A 20,873-nucleotide genomic window follows, 5' to 3' on the forward strand; every position below is an offset into this window, starting at 1 on the left:
TCAGAAGTATTAAGAATGGAACAAGCTGCAGAAGAGAATATGGAGTCTCTACATCTTGACGGCCAAATCACCGAAAAAATGACTCCTACTTTCTGCAAAGTCAATGCTAAGTCATGAGAGGAATCATGTCATTATAAATACTTGAGTGATTCGTACAGGAAAGTCACAACCAGACTCATGCTAAGTCCTTTTCCCTGCAAAAGCAGATGCCTCGCTTTAAGACCCATCACATAATCGACCTCCTCTTGTTCCTGGAAGCCACTTGTCTCTACTAGCTGTCAGGGAAAATCACCATAAAACTGTTGTCAGCCTCGCTGATCAGCCTGCCCCATAGAAGTGAAGTCCCTTTTAGGGCAGCGGCCGCCCCTGGTATGGTAATGCCATGTAGGCCACATATCCTCTCCTTTTGCATGTCCCCATACTTGACATTTGATGTTCTGTGTGTGTGTGTGTGTGTGTGTGTGTGTGTGTGTGTGTGTGTGTGTGTGTGTGTGTGTGTGTGTGTGTGTGTGTGTGTGTGTGTGTGTGTGTGTGTGTGTGTGTGAATGTGTGTGTGTCCTTCTGCAGGCCTGGGGTCAGTTGTGGCTCTTGGATACCTGATGTCACTCCTTCTTCCGCATGGCTGCTTCACTCAGCTCTGACAGTGCGATGTTTGTCAAATGTGGGTGAGAAAGAGGGGAAGGATCGGACTGATTAAGTCTAGAATAATGTCTTCTGCAAGTCATGGATCGTTACACAAGGACGATGTATTTTATGGAAGCAGCTGGTAGACATTTCTGCATCACATTCTGCTTTCTTTCAGGGTTTTTAATGCTTATTTATAGTGACAGTCATAGCTAAAGTAAAAGATTTAGTCATGCCCTCCCTCCTTTTTTATTTGCTTGCATGCATTCAAATTACAGATTATAGTTTTGATTAATTATGCTGGTAAAAATGCCGACCTCACCTCCTCCATTTACGTGTTCTTACAGTATAAAGTAGAAGACAGTCTATATAGTGCTGTTCTTTACATATCGTAGCCACTACCATACCTATAAAATGACAGCTCATTAAAGGTCTAACGTGAGGGTTCAGCTCTTATGAAGCCCACTTGCAGACTCTTCAGAGGTGTTGAGCGCTGATAGGACCCTTTACAAGGCTCTTCAAAGGATGATGACATGTCAGGAATTGAAAAGAAGAAAAAAGGCCAAAGGGTGGTACAGGGAAGGTTTCTGTGAAGTGGGCATTTTCTGAAGTGTCCCCTTCTTCTTTCTCCTTGCGGTGTTTATTAAAAATTCTGTACATGTGGAATATTTTGCTAATCTGCTGCCAGTACACACTATTTGCTAAAAAAGACCAAATTCAAAAAGTATATAATTTTAATCATGCTTCTGCTTTGATTTATTTCTCTTCCTCTGAAATGCAGATGCAGCACATTCTTCAGAGGTGAAAACCACCACTGGATGGCGCACAAGTATCTTTATTGAACTCATAAAGATGCTCGTTTAAGTCTCAAATTAGCAACATACTATACATGCATGCTGAACGTACCATACAGAAGGGTTACCCATCGCAGACCCCCCACCACCCCCCACTTTCATTCCGGATTAATCAGAACGAGACATGAGAAACCCTCAGCGTATAAATGACAGACATTGAGAGCCACTGATCTGTGGCGTCCTGAGGGGCCCCTGAGCTTGAGCAACATTGAACTGATTAATATGTAAACAAAGCCATTAAAGTCCACGCATGTGCTCTTAATTACGGGACAGTTGTGTGGAGATTCGTCGCATGCAGTGCCCACACACGCGTGAGGAGAATGGGCGTGAGTTGTCCCTCGAAAGGGAGCCCGGAGACTCTTGCTGTTTGAGCACCAGCGATCTGAGCGCTCAGTTTACAGAGTGCGCGAGACAGAGAGCAGATACCAGCGGGATGGAGCGCACAGGTAGGTCGTGATTTACCTTTTTCCTCAAAGATAAAAGCCTGCAAAGTGCTTTTTCGCTATGATTATCAATTAGAAAGAAGACTGGACATCATTGTAACATCGTTTTCCATGGACATTATAATTTGTTGTGTTTGAGGAGATACTCGGCAGCTGCGTAAATTGTTTATCAATAATGAGACAATATAAATGTATGTCGAAATTAACGCCATTTTTTTTATTTTGGTGATAGCAGACAGAGATAGCCTTTGATTTTACGCGCGATGGTCATTTTACGCACAGAGAGTGTACTCCAGTTTAATGGCTAAACTATCCAAGATTCATTTTTTTATGATATCTGACATTAATTATCTTTTCCCTCTCCTAAATAATCAGGATTTACAACATCACTTGTCTGATTACTCTCCCCAATCAACCAAGACGCACAGGAGGGAGGGGAGTCACAGCCGGAGAGAGTCTTAGTGCGTCTGTGTGTCAGAGGCTGAGAGTGAGGGAGCACCGAAGATAGAGGAAGAGAGAGAGAGGGAGAGAGAGAGGGGACGAGAGAAGGGACTAAGTCTGGACCAGGTGATCGAGTACTAACAAACCTCCAAGGGGCTGCCGGGTTCTATCAGTGTGCACGGGATCAGCGATCCAAACCATGGTGCCCGCGCGCTGCCCGGGACCCTGCGCCATGCTGGCGCTTACCCTCCTCATGGGATGCGGCGTGGTGTTTAGCGCCGGCCAGAATGACACGGAGCCCATCGTCCTGGAGGGGAAGTGTCTTGTGGTGTGCGACTCGAACCCTTCCTCGGACGGAGGCGTCACGTCCTCGCTTGGCATATCGGTGCGCTCCGCTGGGGCAAAGGTGGCTTTCTCCGCCGTGCGTGGAACCAACCACGAGCCGTCAGAGATGAGCAACACGTCCATGACCATCTACTTTGACCAGGTCAGATCAACACTGCATTTAGCGCCAGAATAGTGCAGAAAAAGTTGCATACTCATCATATTCTGACTTATTCCGTAGCTCGAGTGCTGTTTTTACCCGCATCACTCCACAACATTCATTATATCTGTGTGCCGTGGGCGAGGAGAACTTGTTTGAGGTCATGTTTCATCGATTTCCTATTATTGCTCACGCCCTGAGTGAGCTGATGCATGTATGTCTCTCACGTGGAGAGCTCTGCTATTTTCCTTTTTACTCGGAAATGGCTTCATTGAATGCGTAATTGGCGCGATGTAGAGATGTGCTGCCAAAATCTATAATCATCCACGCGAGATCATTTAACATGTGCGTCTTATGCCTCGACCGAATTGACATATGCATTGTGTTGCTTTTGCTCGGATGATCTGATAAGTTTCACGGCTGAGGTCTACGCACAGCGGCCTGTCAGACGCATCAAATTGGGAAGGATCCCAAAGTGCGACTGAAGTGCAGCCAAAAAGATTTGGCTTAACAGAACCAGAGGATGAATGATACGCCTCTCTGTAGCCACTGTGCATGGAAGGGACAAACAATACATTACTACAGAAACAGCTGTTATGTCGAGTGGAAAAAAAGGATTGAAAACTGATTGTGCGCCTTTCTTGGTCACAGGTTTTAGTGAACATCGGCAACCATTTCGATCTCAAAGCGAGTGTTTTCCAGGCTCCAAGGAGGGGGATTTATAGTTTCAGCTTTCACGTTGTGAAGGTCTACAACAGACAAACTATACAGGTAAGAAAATTGTGAAAAATATGCAAGTAACAGATGATTTTAGGAGATTAGATTAAACTCAGAGACTGTATTTCTTCTCCTGCAGGTGAACCTGATGCAGAACGATTATCCGGTTATATCAGCCTTCGCCGGGGACCAGGACGTAACGAGAGAGGCGGCCAGTAACGGAGTACTGCTGATGGTGGAAAGGGAGGACCGCGTTTATCTGAAGCTGGAACGGGGCACCCTTATGGGCGGATGGAAATACTCCACCTTCTCAGGCTTTCTAGTCTTTCCTCTATAATCTAATCTGCGATGATCCACGTCGCACTCCTCGGACTCTTCTTCTAGGTTGAGGAACAAAAAAGAAAACAACAACAGCAACATGCCATTTATTTTTAACTTAATTAAAACTGTCAGCCAAGGAAGCCGACGAATATCTGTATACCTACACTCGTCCACTATCTAGTCAAATATGAACGTTTCCTTGGAGTTTCACATATTCAAATCCATCAGTCAACTTTTACGCAATCTGGATGATTCAACGTATTGATCGGCCAGTGGCGCGTGCTTGTCGGGTATGTGGATTTTTTCTTGCTTGGAAAACAAACTTTGCCAATAGACAAAAGGGTGTATCTTGGCAAAAAGGACACGGGGGAAAGATAAAGAGAGGAGGAACTGAAGTCCCGGACAGGCCGAGTGTGTTATGCTCTATTTTATGTTTGTATAGCCTTAAAGAATTTATGGTTTCCGTCCAAGTGAAGTATATGGAATAATGGACAACCAGAGAAGAAGTGCTCTCACGCCCAAGGCATTTTTTTGCACGAGTGGAAGTTTTTACTTTATGTTTTTTGTGCTGTCAATGGTGTTGCGTTTGGATGCTGAACATATTGAAAATAAGCCAAATGTAGGCCGAAGATGAGTTTATTAAAAGAGAAAAAAAGGCGACATATTTCAGCCACCGGAGACGACTTAGAGCCCTTTTATTAAGAAGATTATTCTATCATTTATAAAGTACATATTCACATTATTGTGTGTTCGACATTTCGGAATCTGCGTAGCTTTGACTGATTTAATGTTCAGTGACGTTGCTCACCAAATGTACATTGTGGAAATAATAGAAGAATCCCTATATGTCCCGCTTAATAAAAGATATTGTATTGTATAGGCTAAGCGCATTTATCACTTTTTATTCACGTGGATTTACATTTAAAGGGAGCAGGATGGAGAGAGAGTGTGTATTCCTATTAGAAGAAAGAGTTCTCACATGAGAGCAGAGGCCTCAGTGACAGAAGTGCAGCTGGCTTCAGTCGCTGTCCGAGGTGCTGAAATATACTACAACGAAGTGTCCCAGCAGAGGCAGCAGGGTGTCAAGAATAAATATATCTAAGGAGTATGAACAAAACAAATATATCCTAATCCATTTAAAAGTTATTTTCAGTTGTTGTTGGTTTAAGAATAATTTATGGAACAAAGCACGATAGTGCATGAGCGCGACTTTACTCGGTACACATAAACTTAGAAAAAAACTCCTTTTCACGGTGCACAGATGAACCACTAATTATGCTTTTAAATATGTCAATAGAGGGTCAATTATGTGAAAGTATATGTAGTGAAAGAAGGCGAAAACTGTCTAAAGTGCCGTAAAATAGGCGTGAACTTTTCCCGCCTTTGAGTTGTTTTTAAAAAGCACTTTATTTGATGCTATCTTCCGCTGAAAATTAACCATCTTTTGGATGACACACAGACACACACACACACACACACACACACACACACACACACACACACACACACACACACACACAAACACACACAAACAGAATCCCCCCTCCCAATGCTCAATCCAAGGCCAAATCTGAACCACATTCAAAGCTTTAAACACTCTAATGAGTGATTACAAATGCTATCCTCAAATCACATCACAGCTCACGCTTGATAGAAACGTGTTGATTCAGAGGAAAATGCCAACGATAATATATTCTTAATTCTTACATTAAGTTTCAAAGACAGAAATAAGAGGATGTTCTGCAGGAAACACTCTGAAAAAGTGAGAATCAGGGACACCGGTGGCTGGTTTTACATGCACAGTGATGAGGTGACACATTTGATCCTGTATTGATTTTGCTTGTTAAATCTGTGCCAGTCACAGATAACATTGGGGTAAACCAAGGTGTGGGCTGAGAAATAGCAAAAGCACCACTGCCACTCAGAAATAGGCTAAATCCAGACTGTTTGGGACAATATCTTAAGCAGCAAATTTCAGTTTCATCGTCTTTAATTTTGCAGGTTAGCATAACAAAATGGATCTCTCTGATGCAAGAATACAGGTTCACAGGGCAAACCATGTTAACTCATGCTTAATCTTATTTTGAAAGGTCACTTTCTTGACTTTTTGTGCTTTGGAGTGGAGAAATGTCGTAATCTGGGTCACAATGGAGACACATCCTTAGATTCCTTGTGTCGAGCTTGCTAATGTCTTTGCAGGTTCATCTGTAGGAGGAGATTTGGGGAGAGAAAACTCAACAATAGTCACTGGTGAATACAAAACATAGATTCTTAATTAGTTTGCAGGGAGAGGAGAGGGGATATACTGCAGAAATAATGAAGTTTGGTTTGAAGACTATTTATTGCTTTTTCACTCAAGCTTAAAACAAAAGAAATTAGGCTATAAAGCCTCAAAAAAATCCTTTCATTTATTTTTTGCGGGGTTTTTTTTAACAAGCACGTTTTTTGAGTAACTAGACCCTCCGATTGGTTCTTTGAATCCAAACAGGAGCCACTCTTATGCAGAATGTCAGTTTAAAACAAAGCCACCATGACTATAATGATAAAAAAAAAGTTCATGAAAGCTGCCAAAAGAGTTAAGAGACTTATTGCTGCCGTTTACGATAATCCGCAGCTTGTAGAAACACATTCAATCAATGCTCAAACAAAAACAGAAGAAAACACAAAACAGACACTGTGTTTGTCTGGGTTGAGATGAAAGCCAACATCTGCCTAGCTCTGGAAACATTTGCATTTGTATGTGATGATATCATACATGTGAGCATCTGGAAACCTGTATCTGATGGCGTATTCCTTTAACGTGATTTTTTGAATAATACCTTCATCTTATGTGTATAACAAAACACAACAGCTGAGAACAAAGACAGTGAGAGAGAGAGAGCTGCTGATGCCAGCAGTAGCTCTTCTGCACAGAGCTGCACAAACTGCCAGCCAATCAGAGTGATTTGGAGGTTGGATTAAATTGGCCTGTAAAGTGCTAATCGTGCTCACAGTGGAAGGAAAAGGCTGCTTCCAAATGGTTCCCTTAGATCATTAAGATAGGCATCAAACACAGACTCAACAACTGAGGATGGAAACAGAAACACTTTTCACTTAATGTTTGCCATCAGTTAAGTCTGACTAAAGCTCCTTCATCAGGTAGAGATTACTCTAACTTTAACAAAGGGAGTTATAATTGCAGAAAGTGAGGCATTTTTATTGAATTTCTTCAATCTAAAGACTTCTGCACCTTTAATCGGGACATCTCATCCTAACTTTTACAGAAAAAGTTATTACAATGCTTCCAGTTTCTTCACTTTTACTTACCTTTTATTGTTGTTGCAGTAAATATAGAGCCTTCCTCGAGCCTTGCAGTGTAAATTTGTCCACCCTAAACTACAGTAGGTCTTTTCAGGGCCTTTCTTTTATGGAAGCACAGGTGGTGTTTTAGTGTCCTTTAAGGCCTCATGCAGGTCATTAAAAACTTGTAGAAGCAGTTCAAAAGCCTCAAACTGAGACGGCCTTGTTGCATTTTCAAGCATTATTTGCTCTTTTAAGAACACCCCTCTCATTTTAGCACTGCCTCTGTAACATGCGTTGCTTTAGCATGCAGCACATGTAGCAGGATTACAGGCCGGCTGCTCATGCACCCCTCAATGCATCAGAATCTAAATTATGTAACAGACTCATCAGACCAATGTCATGTTTGGTTGCAGACTCTCGTATAGCACGTCAGCTTTTCATTAATGAGGTTGTTTTAGAGTGTAAACACCCACGCAGAGTTTAACATGGATACATAACCATACATAACCACACACACATGCGACAGAGAGTAATCCCTACTCATTCAGCCCTGAACAAAGTGGCTCATATTGGGGGAACATCTAAACAAATCTTCAGTCGGCTGCAGAAGAAACATTAAAACCGTCGTAGAAATGAGAATTCAAGTCATTTGCTTGTTGATTTGAAAGCTGTCCTCTGAAGATCAAGGCAGCTTTGACATTCATTTCCTCTTGTAGTCTCTAAACATTTAATTACGTTGCCTTTGCGTCTCTTCAAAAAGAGATTTGTTCAGTTTAAACAGGGATGGTAGTTGGCAGGTAGTGTCATCTTTTATTGACATTTTTTGTAAGTTTGCAGGAAGAATGGATTCATGAGCTGTGAGAACAAGATGAATACCAGCTTCCTCCCCCTCTCCTCCCTCATAAGAATCTCTTTAATATATTTATGTCTTAAGTTTTAGAGTATAACGAAGTGCTTTAATGGAAAAAGAAACTTAAATCTCAGCCTTGATCTTGCTTTTTGTTCAAATGCATTTTGTATGCACAGGAGTGAACATTTTGCTCTCAATGAAAAGTGACATAATGCACCATCTTATTTAATTTATGTACACTTTAGATGTAGCCTCGCACCAATTATGTTCTCCTCATGGTGTCAAAATGCTATCTGATCTCAAATTCGAGATCACAATTGATTTGAATACTTTTAAGAGTGCAAATCAATTTGTGCTTTTATTCCAAGTCAGACATTTACTGCTTGTAACAGCGCATATTGCAGATAACTTTGACCTCCACCAGACCTTTCCTCTCTGTTACACTGGAAAGAAAAATATTTATAGACCCAAGGATTACTTTTCCATTAGGAGGCCTGAGGTCAAGACAACATGTTGATACAGTTGCTGCACTGTGAGACCCTGAAGAAGTAGTTTCTTGACCCATCTTGAACCCACCCCCGATGCTTTACTTGCTCCCCTTTAAAAAACAGAACATATAAAAGCTGCAGTTTGTAGATAGTAACTTAAAAATGAAACATTTATCAAGTAATTATGTCCAAACCTGCACTCCTCTGCATGGTCAGTTTGATAAATGAAGCTAAATTGGATGCAAGATTTCTGTTTGGATGTTTCCTGAATTTCTATACCTCTTTCTTCTTCTTCTTCTCTCTTGCATTTGAAGTCAGAGTGTATCTTTCTGCAGCCACACACTGCCAAAGGAGAGAGACCTTAACAAGATTTTCAACCTTTCCTTTGATTGGAGATGAGCTAAATACATTGGTATGCATGAGAGGAGAGGAGAAAAAAAAAACCCTCAGAAAAAGGTGTCTTCTTTTTGCCATTTTCCTCCCAGCCCTGGTCCCTGTTATGGCTGAAAATGCCTTGTGTGATTGTGAGTGTGAATAAGATTTTCACAGCATTATTTTTATTCAAGCTGTTCCCAGGCAAACCTAAAGGCGGGTTTTTTTTGGGTTTGAAATGATGCTTAGGGGGCCCCATTCAGTCTAATATCCAATATCGCTGAGTTGAGAGGCAGTGTGTGTTGAATGTCAGGATTTATCTCCTCTTTTAATGATCCAGATCTCATTATATCATCTTTTAAACCTTGTGCGATAAGTTTCCTTCAAAATGAGGTCTGCTAATTTCACAGGGTCATAACGATGACAGCCTTATGTTGGAGGAATAACCTGTAGGACACATAAAACCACCTGTGTGTCCTTTATTCTGGGGCGTAAGATAGTTTGCACACAGAAATCTCTTGATTGAAACACCATCAATTGCTTTAAAAGGCCATTTCTACCAGTCAAATTTCATCTTTAAGCGGACTTTCTGCAGTGACCCAGCTCATTTGCACATGAATAGGAGGACGCTGATGCAAAAGAAACATACACTGAGAGGATAGCATGTGGCAGTGGCTTGTTAATAATGCATTTGTTTGCCAAACAAATAAATAGAAGCGTAACACAGACAAACATCAGTCACAGAAGCGCCTCTGTGAGCAGGCCATCCCTGAAGAAAACATGGGAGGAGGGGGGAAGGAGGGGTGAGGGTGGTAAAAGACAGAGAAAGTCTGTTTATTCCTCCTGCCACAGCCTGCAATATCCATACTGCTGAAACACGCAATTCCCCAAAGAAAATACAACCCTCGTCCAAGCTCGGCACCCACCACCACCACCACAAACCCAGTGCTCCCCACCCTGCCTCCTCTACCACACATAGATAGTAGGCAGCATGGAGCCACACAGCAGCACATGAACAACTCCTTGATGTGATGCTTCCAATGCATCATCCGTCTACACATTAGATCTCTGCACAGCAAGACGGAGAGAGGGAGAGAGCGTCCCAGCAGCTAACCAGTTTAACCACATTCATTAGAATAGTGGAAAAGTAGCTCAGCACAACTAGCTGGGCTGCATGAGAGAACACACAGGGAGAGCTGGTGATTCTTTGAATATGGGACCCACACACACACACACACACACACACACACACACACAGAAATACACACATTTTTCTGATGCATACCGACAAATATGCACACGCAGAGATACACAGCTGCAGGAGAACAGTGATAGGACTATTTTTACAGGTGCAGGTGTGGATTCTGGCAATGCTAATTACATGGATCATTTGGAGGGGATATAACAACAAGTTTAATAAGGTTACATTTCTTGCCCCTGTAACTGGAAATAGACAATCACCCACCCAAGGCACAAGAATAGGTTGTTGTAGTGATAATACAAACCTATACATAACTCAATATTTTAGGCATTTCCTCCACAGGTTGATAGTTTTTTTTGTTGTTGGAGCAGATGGAACCAGAGGAAACCACAGATTTGGTGTTGCATGTAAGTTTTTGAAAATATTTTATGCATGGATTTTTGGGACAACAGTAAGAAGCGAGCGCATGTTGTAGAAGACATAATAAAACAAGTAGAACACATATCCAGTCTACAGGGGAAAAAAAACTTGTTGATAATTGAATTGACCCAGCTCCATGACAGCATGTAGTGTATCTACAGCAACACAATACTGTTGTCGATATACAGCAACAAACACATGACGTCATCACTTAAAACTCATGCATGACTTTATGGATGCACCTCTCTCCAGATTGCATGATACAACCAACGCAAAAGTCTTAATGTAGCACAAGGCACAAGGGTAATAGGTATCTTGAGAGTCTGATTTCCAAACAAGATGAAGTGAGTATTGATTGTATCCCTGTGCACCAAGATGTTTGATTCCATGTGGGCTAATGGAAATAAGAAATAAGTTGAAGTGAGAGCTTTAACAACATAATTAATCAATAAAAATGGCACCCATGAATGCCAAGAGCTTTCTCCTTCCCATGACACATCTTGACATCAGGAGCCAATTTTAGGTCGATCTGTCACCTTGTAGGAAGTGTTGCTAAGCACAGGATGTACCCAGTGTAGCACATATAGGTGTTATATAAATCTCTAAGTGTTGAATACCTTTTTTTAAAGCTTTGAATATTTTGCACCAAAAATGTAGAAAAAGTTTACTCAGTAAAAACAAATCCATATAGCTGTGTCCCAAATCCACGAAGCACATTGATTCCACTCAGTAGCCTACTTACTGGTCCGTATTAGCAGCTTATTTATAGAAAATAATACCTGCACATCTTACCAGTTTACACCAACAGGAAATGATATAATATGTGTGCCACTGCTTGTCAATCAAACTGTGACTTTGGAGTGTCACTCGAGCTGTGAGCAGGTCCTCCATTTCCTTTGTGAGTTGCACTGTGGGAGAACAACAGCACCCTCAAAATGGTTCATATTTAGTATACACACTGTCTGCTTTGAGTACACTCCAGAATTTGGGACACAGAGCTTGTTGAGTGACGGTAGTTGGTGCATTTTTATGGAGACTGTGCTCAAAGTCTGATGTTTACTGGCTTCTTTTGTGAAAGTTATAATCTTGAGGAAGATTTTAAGCCAGAAAGTCTGTTAACCCGCTGTGTGTTGTTAAATTAATTAACGCAATGGCTACTGGGCCATTGGCCAACTGTTAAAAGCCCATGTGAGTAATCAGTTACTAAGGCGGAGCAAAGAGAGCAAGGATGGATGACTTCCCACAACAAACCTTAAAAAAAACAAAACTCAACTCCAGATGAAGGCCAACGGTCAGACCTGCAAGTTAGGATATGGTTTGGATTAGGGATGTCAACAATTAATCGCCTATCGGTTTATTGATTGATTGTACTCGAACGTACTCGAACACATTTTTTTGTTTCAATTTTATATCACGTAGAACCAACATCATGTGATCTTATATTTGGTTCAGCTATCAGGGAGGTGTTTTCAGTTCAAAGCATGTTTCGATGTGATTCAGCTGACTACAGGTGTTGCCCACAGCAGAGATGCTGAGTGACAAGTCTCCTCGAGCGCTTATGACCCGGTTGCGCTCCCGGCTGACACCTGACCATGTTCACATGCTTATTTTTCTCAATAAGAACGAATAGACAGAAAACTGGACTCTGTGAGTCTGAAATATGTTTCTGTTCAGTTCTCTTGTTAAAGTCTGAGCCTTCACTTTTATGACTGTGTGTCCGTGGAGATTCTGAGCCTGCTCCACACGTTGATATTCAGCGTGTTTAACATTTTGAACACCTCAATACGATCCGTAGATACTCAATACTGTCAGTGATATACATTGTGTCATGAAGGAAATTTTGATTCAGGGTAAAAAATACATTTGGCATTATTTTTGACATGGACAACTTTTACGTTTTTTTTTTATGATTAATCGATAATTGAGTGTTAACATTTAGAAAGATTGGTTCCTGAAGCCAAACAATGGTGGTCGCCATATTGGACAAGATGACTCAACCTAACTTTGGAACTAGCTTACCACAGTTAAAGTGGATGAGCTGGGGTGGGCCTTCAGAATCTTGGCAAACAGCTATGACACACACACCTGTCCATCAACTCAACCACACCTCTAATAGTGAAAATGTACAGTACGTATAACTCTTGGACTTATAATCAAATGGATGAGATATCAAAAAGATTGATCCTCCTCCTCATTCAGGGTGTATGAATAAAGAAATGAGCCACACAGACTGACACTGTGTTCTGAATCAACGTTTCTGTAAAAACCGACATTTCAACATCGGTGTTAAAGCAGCTTCCTCTGCTTTTGGGGTTTGCCTCAAGAGGACACTTGAGGGACTGCATTTTGTTTGCACTGCTATAATGGCTTCATTTTACAACAATGGAGGATGCTTCTTGCTTTAAACTCAGATTATACTCTCTTTTCCATGGTGGCCTCTTAAGATGACAGCTTTGTCCTCATTCACATATTTCTACATTGCTCACGGTAAAGGGAGTTTGCCTGTTTTTTTCCTGGTGTCCAAATGTTTTTAAAGAAGTATTAGTTCCCCTAATATGAGCCATATTAGCTCATACAATGGCGCCTAACCATTAAGCGCCTGTAACACATATTGCACAGGAGCGTGAATATCCAGCTTCGAATTGGCAGTGAGTAAGACCCTATGAATGACCAACTATTGTCCAGTAGAGTTCATCTATTTTGCGCACAGTATAGACCTCTATACTGAAATCTGTAAAAGTTACTTCATTGTAAGTAGATGTGAAAACTTGAACCATTTGAATTCAGCCAGCTGACTGCAGCACAAATCACAAATAGCACCACATGGAGAAACAGTGTTATTAAATGTGTTCAGGTCGATTCTGAGTTTAACTACAGCTGCTACGGGGGATTAACACTGTTTTAGTTGAGACCCTATTATTAAGACTTTTTACACTATTGGACTAATTACCAAATAAATGATCTCCTTTAACAGCACACATAAATTAAAGAGTTTTCTGTGAAGGGGAATAAGGATGGAAATTCAAGACAGGGGCTCTAAATCGATACATTTCATGTTGAGTTAAAAAAGAACTGTTTTCATTAGCGCTTATTTATGGTGTTTAGAAAGCAATACGCTTTTATTCATCCCCATAAAAAGAGTTTTTATGATCATTTACAATGTACCAAATGCTGCCTGAACTTCTAAATATCTGATAATAAATTTAAGGGATGCTAAGGAGTTTAGAGTTTAGCACTTCACCGTGTCATCAACGGCACAAATATGCAAGCTACATCAGAGTCCACCAAGGTCTGAGACATATCAGCTGTTTCTGTTTAGGTTGTCCATTTAAGTCAGCATTGTTGACAAAACTCAGCTGGACTACAGTTTTCTGGTTTGAATACAGAAGTGAGGAAAGCTAGCAGACAGTAGTTTTGCTGAATTATTGTTGCGCAACTAACAAGCTAGCCAGCTAGCAACAAAATTACAGGTGCTACAAGCTCCCATTGTCTCTCATCATTCACTGTGAACACCTATGCTGAACGTAAAGCATGTTGTGACCAGGTGCTAGAACAAAATGTCTCCTTACATAGAAAATCTAAAGCCATGGACAACTCAGGCATCATTATTTCGGACTTTAATAAGCTCTTGTCCTGGACTTCTGGATCATGCTGTCTTGTAATAATGACACAAGCTGGCAATGGTCACCATTCACCGCCTCAGTCTGCTTTTGGAGGATTGGTTTGACACACTGGCAGTCACACCTGCATATGGTGTTTTAGACAATAAGGTGAGTTATGAACCAGGGGGGATTTCCCACAAAACTTTACAGGTATGGAAGCAGAGCCTCTGAATTTAACGATGTCCTAGAATTCATTACAATATACCAGATCTGCCAATAAAAAGGCCATGTAGAGACTATTTCATTGGCAGATTTTGGTTCCCGTGCAGTACAGTACATTATACTCAGAGGGATTGTAAGTGAAAGGAGAAACATGGAGCTCCTGCATGTCTTAATAAAATGTTTTATAAGGAAAATGCACATTTCAAATCATGTAAGTGTCTCATTTCCTCATTGGGCTTGGAGTTCACGTCATTATACTTTGCTTAGACATAATTTAAGTATTCCAATATTGAGAAATTGCATGTTGCCTCAGGTCAGATCAATGTCTCCACGGACAACAAAATAAAAGCCTGAGCATGTCAGACTCATCCTATCATAAACAGACAGGAGGAGAGGCTTGAATTGAGCCTGTGTTCATCTGAGTTTCTTCACAGCCTGAGGCATCGCGGGGGACCTTGAGGAATGCTACAGGCACGTTTAAGGGCGAAAAAAGCGAGAGGAGTCTTTTGGTAGGCTGGAGAGTTGAGGCCGGTCTGCGATAAGTCCACTGCAGTGACGATGATAATTAATCTCACTGTCAATAATCCCCTTCATTTTCACCCAGCCTGACAGGAGACGCATGAGGAGGGAATACGAAGGTAAAGGAAGGTCATTTTGATATTAGAAACCCGTTTGAAATCATTTTTCAGAGAGATAATATAAAAATGATCTTTGATTTATTTCTTTATCAGTTACCATTATCAACTGTTGATAAGATTGATACTACTTTCATGTATGCACACTAAAACCCACACAATAGATGAATTCTGTGACCAACTTCTGTTTCACCATCTCAGGTGACTTTGTCCAGACAGCTGGATCAACAGCATTAGTTACTGATAAAGGGATGTCAATCAGGGGATACAAGCTTACTTAGAGTTTATTTTATAGACGTTCAACAACAGACTGATATAGAGAAATACACAAAAAAACGCCACTGTCTGCCATAGTTTGTGATGCTTAACACAATGTTATTCTGCTCGCTAGTTAGCTTAGTCAATTAAAAGCTGCATTACATCATCACAGAGTGGCTGCTTGGGTAAATGTTTTTGGAGATATTCATTAAGCACGTCTTCTATTTTTTTGCTAACGCAGCTGGTGTCAATGATGTGGCTCTTGCTTGATTAGCATACTAGCTAGCAAAGCAACATTACATTCAAGATCATCATTTCACCCAAAGCTCAGTCAGAGGAGGACAGAATGAAGAAAGAATTGAGTCTCGAGAATGAAATATTTTTTCTTATCCAGAGTTAAAGTTTGTCACAAGTTACAGAGCAACATAGAACTCCATAAGTTCAACCCAATGTCCTTTACATCGTGTTTTACATAATGCTTTTGACTTCCTGATGAAGGATTGATGCAGAAACACGTAGAAGTGTAATTTTAAGGTCAACATGACCATGCCATGAAAATACAGGTATTATGACCGTTAAAGAACACCTCAAACGTATACATATTTCAGAGTCCAGAAAGCGCATCTTTGTCCATTTTTGTTTTTTTATATCCTTGTATAAAGTCAAGTTACATAGAAAGTAATGGTTTAAGCAGAAAATTGTTCACGTCTTAGGGCAGCTTGCTTTCAAATGTACAGATCAAGCGGCAAACTCCGGTCTCAAACGATGAAGCCAATGCGGAAGTGATATAAACTGCAATACATCGAAAATCCGCTTGAGGCTGGCTGCAGAAACACCGGAAACCACATAGATATGAATGGGAAAAAGACGATCTTTGCAGCATTAATAAACATGTTTACAGCCTGGTTCAAAAAACGGCTTGGCCCTACAACGCTAATCTCTCTAATGGCACACACTGTACGGGGGGTGAATTTTTTTCTAACGTGACGGTTAAGAAGATATTAAGATTATGAGTTTTGCCCAAATAAGGACATGACTGACGTGACTCCCGGTCGGGAACACACAGCCATTGGCTAAGAGACTCACACTACGTCACACTCTGCCTAGTTGAGTTCCGCATTACCAATATGGCTGCTGCCGTCGATTTGCTTCAAAACAGCTCTCAGGAACAGATGGGTGACGTCACGGATCCATATTTTATACAGTCTATGGTACAGATATTGTAAGGATACACAACTGCAGTAAAGGTGGTTTGTCAACTTTTTCTAAATTTGCCGGATTTGTTTTGACCACTTGCAGTTAGCCTAGCTTAGCACAAAGACCAGACACCAGGAGAAGCACTCTTTCCAAACAGTCTCACACCCAACACCTAAAAATTTAAGCTAATTTGAGGAGTATTCTGCCAGTTATTAAAAAAAATATTAATATTGAGGCTTTTTTTTTTTTTGGTTAAACAAGCAAACAAGACCACCAGTGACAAGACTGACAATTTCTATGTTGTAATTTATATTCCCCCTTAACTAGTGCTATGCAGTCATGTCGGTATATTTCCACATCTGATATTCACAATGAATGACACAAAGTCAAAAGGATGAGATTTTTACTAAAGCATGTAGAGGATAAGATAAACAACTTCCGCTTTATCCACAGGGGGCGCCAAAGTGACCAAACTAAAAGTTTCTCACTTTAATCAAAAATCGAGATGTTCTGCTTATTTAGTCATTCTGAGAGTGTAAAAGTGACACTTTGCTGTTTTACCAGCGGCTGTTTCTTGGCCAGGGGCAGTTGCCAGGCAACCAGCTGAGATTTCAGGAACTACCTGCTAAGTCAGGTCACCAGGAGTTAAACGGCAAATGGATAACAAACAGAGACTGGAAGTGTTAATTTGTGAGCTTTAGAGGAGAGATTTGTTTATCTTTCAAACTGAGCCCGGCTAAATGTTTGTAAGTGTGTTGTTGTTTTTCTTACCAACATCTTAGTAGAAAATTAATCAGCAGTTTATATATTTTTAAGTATAAGCTTGTAGGCTGCATGAGTTTTTGTGTGGAACATGCAGGTCTTTAAAGGACCTGATTATTGAGTGTTCTTCTTAATGCAACCAATTAAAAAACGTGTCTTCTGCTGTTATCCTGCAACATGAAATGTATTCCTCTCCTGGCCTGTGAATGTGCTCATGTGTTTACTCTGGCTGCTCCATAGCTGACAGAGAGAGCCTCTTCTTGGAGGCTGGAGCGTGCGTTGGCTCTGATAGCATGTTTAAAAAGAGGCGTTAGAGCCAATCCACTTTAGGGAGAACCTTGTGCGGGATCAATGCTGGCATGCTGATGAGCTTTGCTCAGGTGTTGCCAGAGGCACCGTGATAATGGTCAGAGCATGCAGAATCATTCCAGGAGCACTGAGGAATTAATGAAATACACACCAGATCACACACTCCCACACAGTGCACAGGCTCATAACCGTGACATCATACTCTAAGGTGAGAGGGCAGAGACACTTTCTCTGTCCAGGAAATTAAACGCAGCCATCACGTCTGACCCTGACATCGCAACTCCAGAGAGCTAAATCCTCGACATGAAGAAAAAAGCCAAAGCTGCTATGTACACAGTGCTGGATTTCAGCAGTCTGAATTCTTTAATATCCAGTAAATTTAACCCAAACTTAATTCAGAATTATTTAAAACCATTTAGAGTTACATGACAGCCGAGCAGCTGAGAGCTTAGGAAATCCATTTTGTTCTGACTGTAGAGTCTGGTTTGTGTTGAGATTTGCCCAATCAGAGTCCCTCCCCATCCACTCTGCCCCACTTCTCGAATAGTCCCCATCTGGTTTGACAATCTGTTTTGATGGAAATCAGTTGTTTTTTTTCTTCCGCTCCTCTCTTATCTCCTCTCTCTGCTCTTGCAGTTTCTTTTTTTTTTTTTTACTTGAAGTTTCCCTGCGATCATGCCTCAGACGCTTCAGATGAAACTTGGGCATGATCACAGCCTCTCCTTGCATCGCCACCAGTGCCTCGCAGTGCTCACCTCCCCCGTGGGAATAAGGCCTTGTACAATAGGATGCCTTAAATTTCACCTAAAACAGGGCTGGGAGATTATTGGGATGGAAATTTAAGTGCTTGGTCTCCGTGCCGATGTAAAAAAGAGGCTTTTTTACCATCTGTTAATTTTTAAAATCGTGATTTTTCTTTTTTTACGGGCTGTTTCATCTCATTCATCTTACAAGACCATTAGTTTAGCTAATGGACTTGTAGATCTTTATAGGAGCTGGATGGTGGGTTCTGTTTTATTTCCTTTTATCTACTTTTCTCTGAAATACAGATGGACTTTATTGTTCTCTTGAGTAGTTATGTGATTGACAAGACTGCTCCAGGGACTCTTTAAATCTTCCTTTATTGGAGGAACTGAACTATGAATTAATCAGAAGATTAAATGTGGCTTATTCAGAGCTATTCGATGTTAAAGTTAAAAATACTGCACGTAGAAATCACTTATTGTTACGCTGAACAATCCACTTCTGTTTACTTTCGTCTAGATTTAATACTTAATGAACGTTGACGGAAAATAAGGTTAGAAAATTGTCATATTCCAGCTGGCAGGAAAGTTTTATCAGCTCTGCATACCTTTGGATGTCAGTGTTGAAAGAGTAAACACAGTTAAGAGAGTCAGCAAGAAAACAAGAGAGGGGGAGACGACTCCCCCTCATAGCCCCTCCCTCGTCTATCTCAATGGAATAACTGCAACTACCATCACAAACTGTCTCTGTCAACAACTGCCAATGCATCTTCAGACGGTAAATCGTGATCAACGTGGAGAGAGACTCAACCCCGGCACAGAGAGAGAGAGAGAGAGAGAGAGAGAGAGAGAGAGAGAGAGAGAGAGAGAGAGAGAGAGAGAGAGAGAGAGAGAGAGAGAGAGAGAGAGAGAGAGAGGCGAGGAAGCAGAAGAAACAGTTTTTTTTTTCCTCGCAGAGGCATTGTGAATATTCTTTTGTGTCCTGCTTTCCTACTCCCTGCCTTTTATATTGCAAAGTTTTGGAGTGTTTTTAAATGCAAAGGTGGTGTGCTTTTTCTACTCCCCAAGTGCATTCCCCTCCCAAAACACTTTCTGTATCTGTATCTTCCTCCCCCCCTTCGTCTCCCTCTCTCTCCTCTTTCACCCCACGCTTCTTGATTTTCTATCTCCCACAGGTTCACCAGATGATACCACTGCCTCCACTGTTCCTTTCTTGCCTCCTTCCCCATCTTTGCACGTATCATTTTTGGGTTCTGAGTTTACTCAAAGGTGGTTTTAAGGCAAGTGGTTCTTCCTTTCCTGGTCTTTCATGTGGATGTGCATTAGGAGGGTATAGCAAGGTATTAAGACTAACAATAAAAACAGCAGAAAAGGCCTTGAAATGCTACAAATACAGGACACACACACGTGTGTATGAAGCCAATCATGAAACCTCTCTAGCAGCATATGTATGGCATTGTTTCAGCTCCTTTTTTATATCCAAAGGGAAGGATCAGAAGCCTCTCTGTAGTCACTTTTAGCCTCCTTTAAGCCTCATATGCAGAATAACAGAGGGATTCGGGGTAATAGCACACGACACATGAACCTTGAAACATGTCCGACATCAAAAGATCCGCCTTTTCTGCGTTGAACCCCTCAGAACACAGTGAAACTGTTCAGTTGGCGGTGGGCAGAGAGGAATAAAAAGAGTGCTTGATCCGTGTTCGACAGTGTGGGCTGTGTTTAATCCTTGCCACAGACTATACAAGAATCCTGTTATAGTCTTGGAAATAGAAGGATTTTTTAAGGGTGGTGCTTCCAGCCGTCCCACCCCCTTCCTTTTCCCTCTTCATATCCTCCTTCATGGGCTGTCCCAGGTGCTGCTGCATTTATGTGGTTTAATAATTCAAAAAAAGAAAAAAAAGCGCAGGAGAAGAAGAGGAGTCCTTCTGGCCACTCCCCGCACCCTCAGGCTGCTCCTCTTTTATCTCCGATTGTACTTCCTTTGCTCCACAATGCGTGTGATGCTATTCTGTACTTCTCTGCTGCATGGGCTGTTTCTGTTCAACTAACAACAGTCCCCTGGTGAATCAAATCAGGAGATTATAAGAACATTCAAACAGACCAAATTGGCTTCCAGGAGGGCTTAAATCAATCCAAACTTAAAAACTGCAAGAATTGAGAGATGCCTTTGGGATATTTGGTGGAAAGAAAAAAGACCTAGACAGAGAGGTTGTTGGGGGGGGTGATGAGAGTGTAAACCAAGGCTGTTTTGGGTAATACTAGAGTGAAATGCCACAGCACCAATTACCGAATGATTGAGGGCAATCCGACTGTGTGAGCCGCCATTCAGCGGGAGAGAGGAGGATATAATGGATAAACAGTGATTATGCTGAGCCCAGATTGAAAATGTTCTTATTTACAGTGTGACACTGGGACAACAGCTGTATTACTGCCTGTCATTTATGCAATATGTATTTCCTTGCGGTGTCTCTCCAATTACCCCATTCTTAAAAGGAGCACAACACTGCTAATCCTGACTGCTAAATATAATAGATTGTTGACTTTTTGGGGAGCCGTGTTGTCGTTGTAATGTATTATTGTATTGCATCATAGCATTGTATAGATTTTTATGACAAGAATCTTGACTCTCTAATTGACTTAAATGT

The 20,873-nt window shown here is 41.3% G+C and overlaps 1 protein-coding gene across 1 annotated transcript; it reads left to right on the plus strand.

The window, feature by feature from the left end:
- Positions 1-1,563: 1,563 nt before the first annotated feature.
- Positions 1,564-4,761, plus strand: cbln2b (cerebellin 2b precursor). Its single transcript, XM_034705835.1, has 4 exons — positions 1,564-1,924; positions 2,297-2,849; positions 3,498-3,617; positions 3,703-4,761. The coding sequence occupies exons 2-4, from the start codon at positions 2,562-2,564 to the stop codon at positions 3,898-3,900; spliced, it is 606 nt and encodes a 201-aa protein (XP_034561726.1). The 5' UTR covers positions 1,564-1,924; positions 2,297-2,561; the 3' UTR covers positions 3,901-4,761.
- The last annotated feature ends 16,112 nt before the right edge of the window (positions 4,762-20,873 follow it).

Source organism: Notolabrus celidotus, chromosome 17, assembly GCF_009762535.1.
Source record: "Notolabrus celidotus isolate fNotCel1 chromosome 17, fNotCel1.pri, whole genome shotgun sequence".
NCBI classification, from domain to species: domain Eukaryota; kingdom Metazoa; phylum Chordata; class Actinopteri; order Labriformes; family Labridae; genus Notolabrus; species Notolabrus celidotus.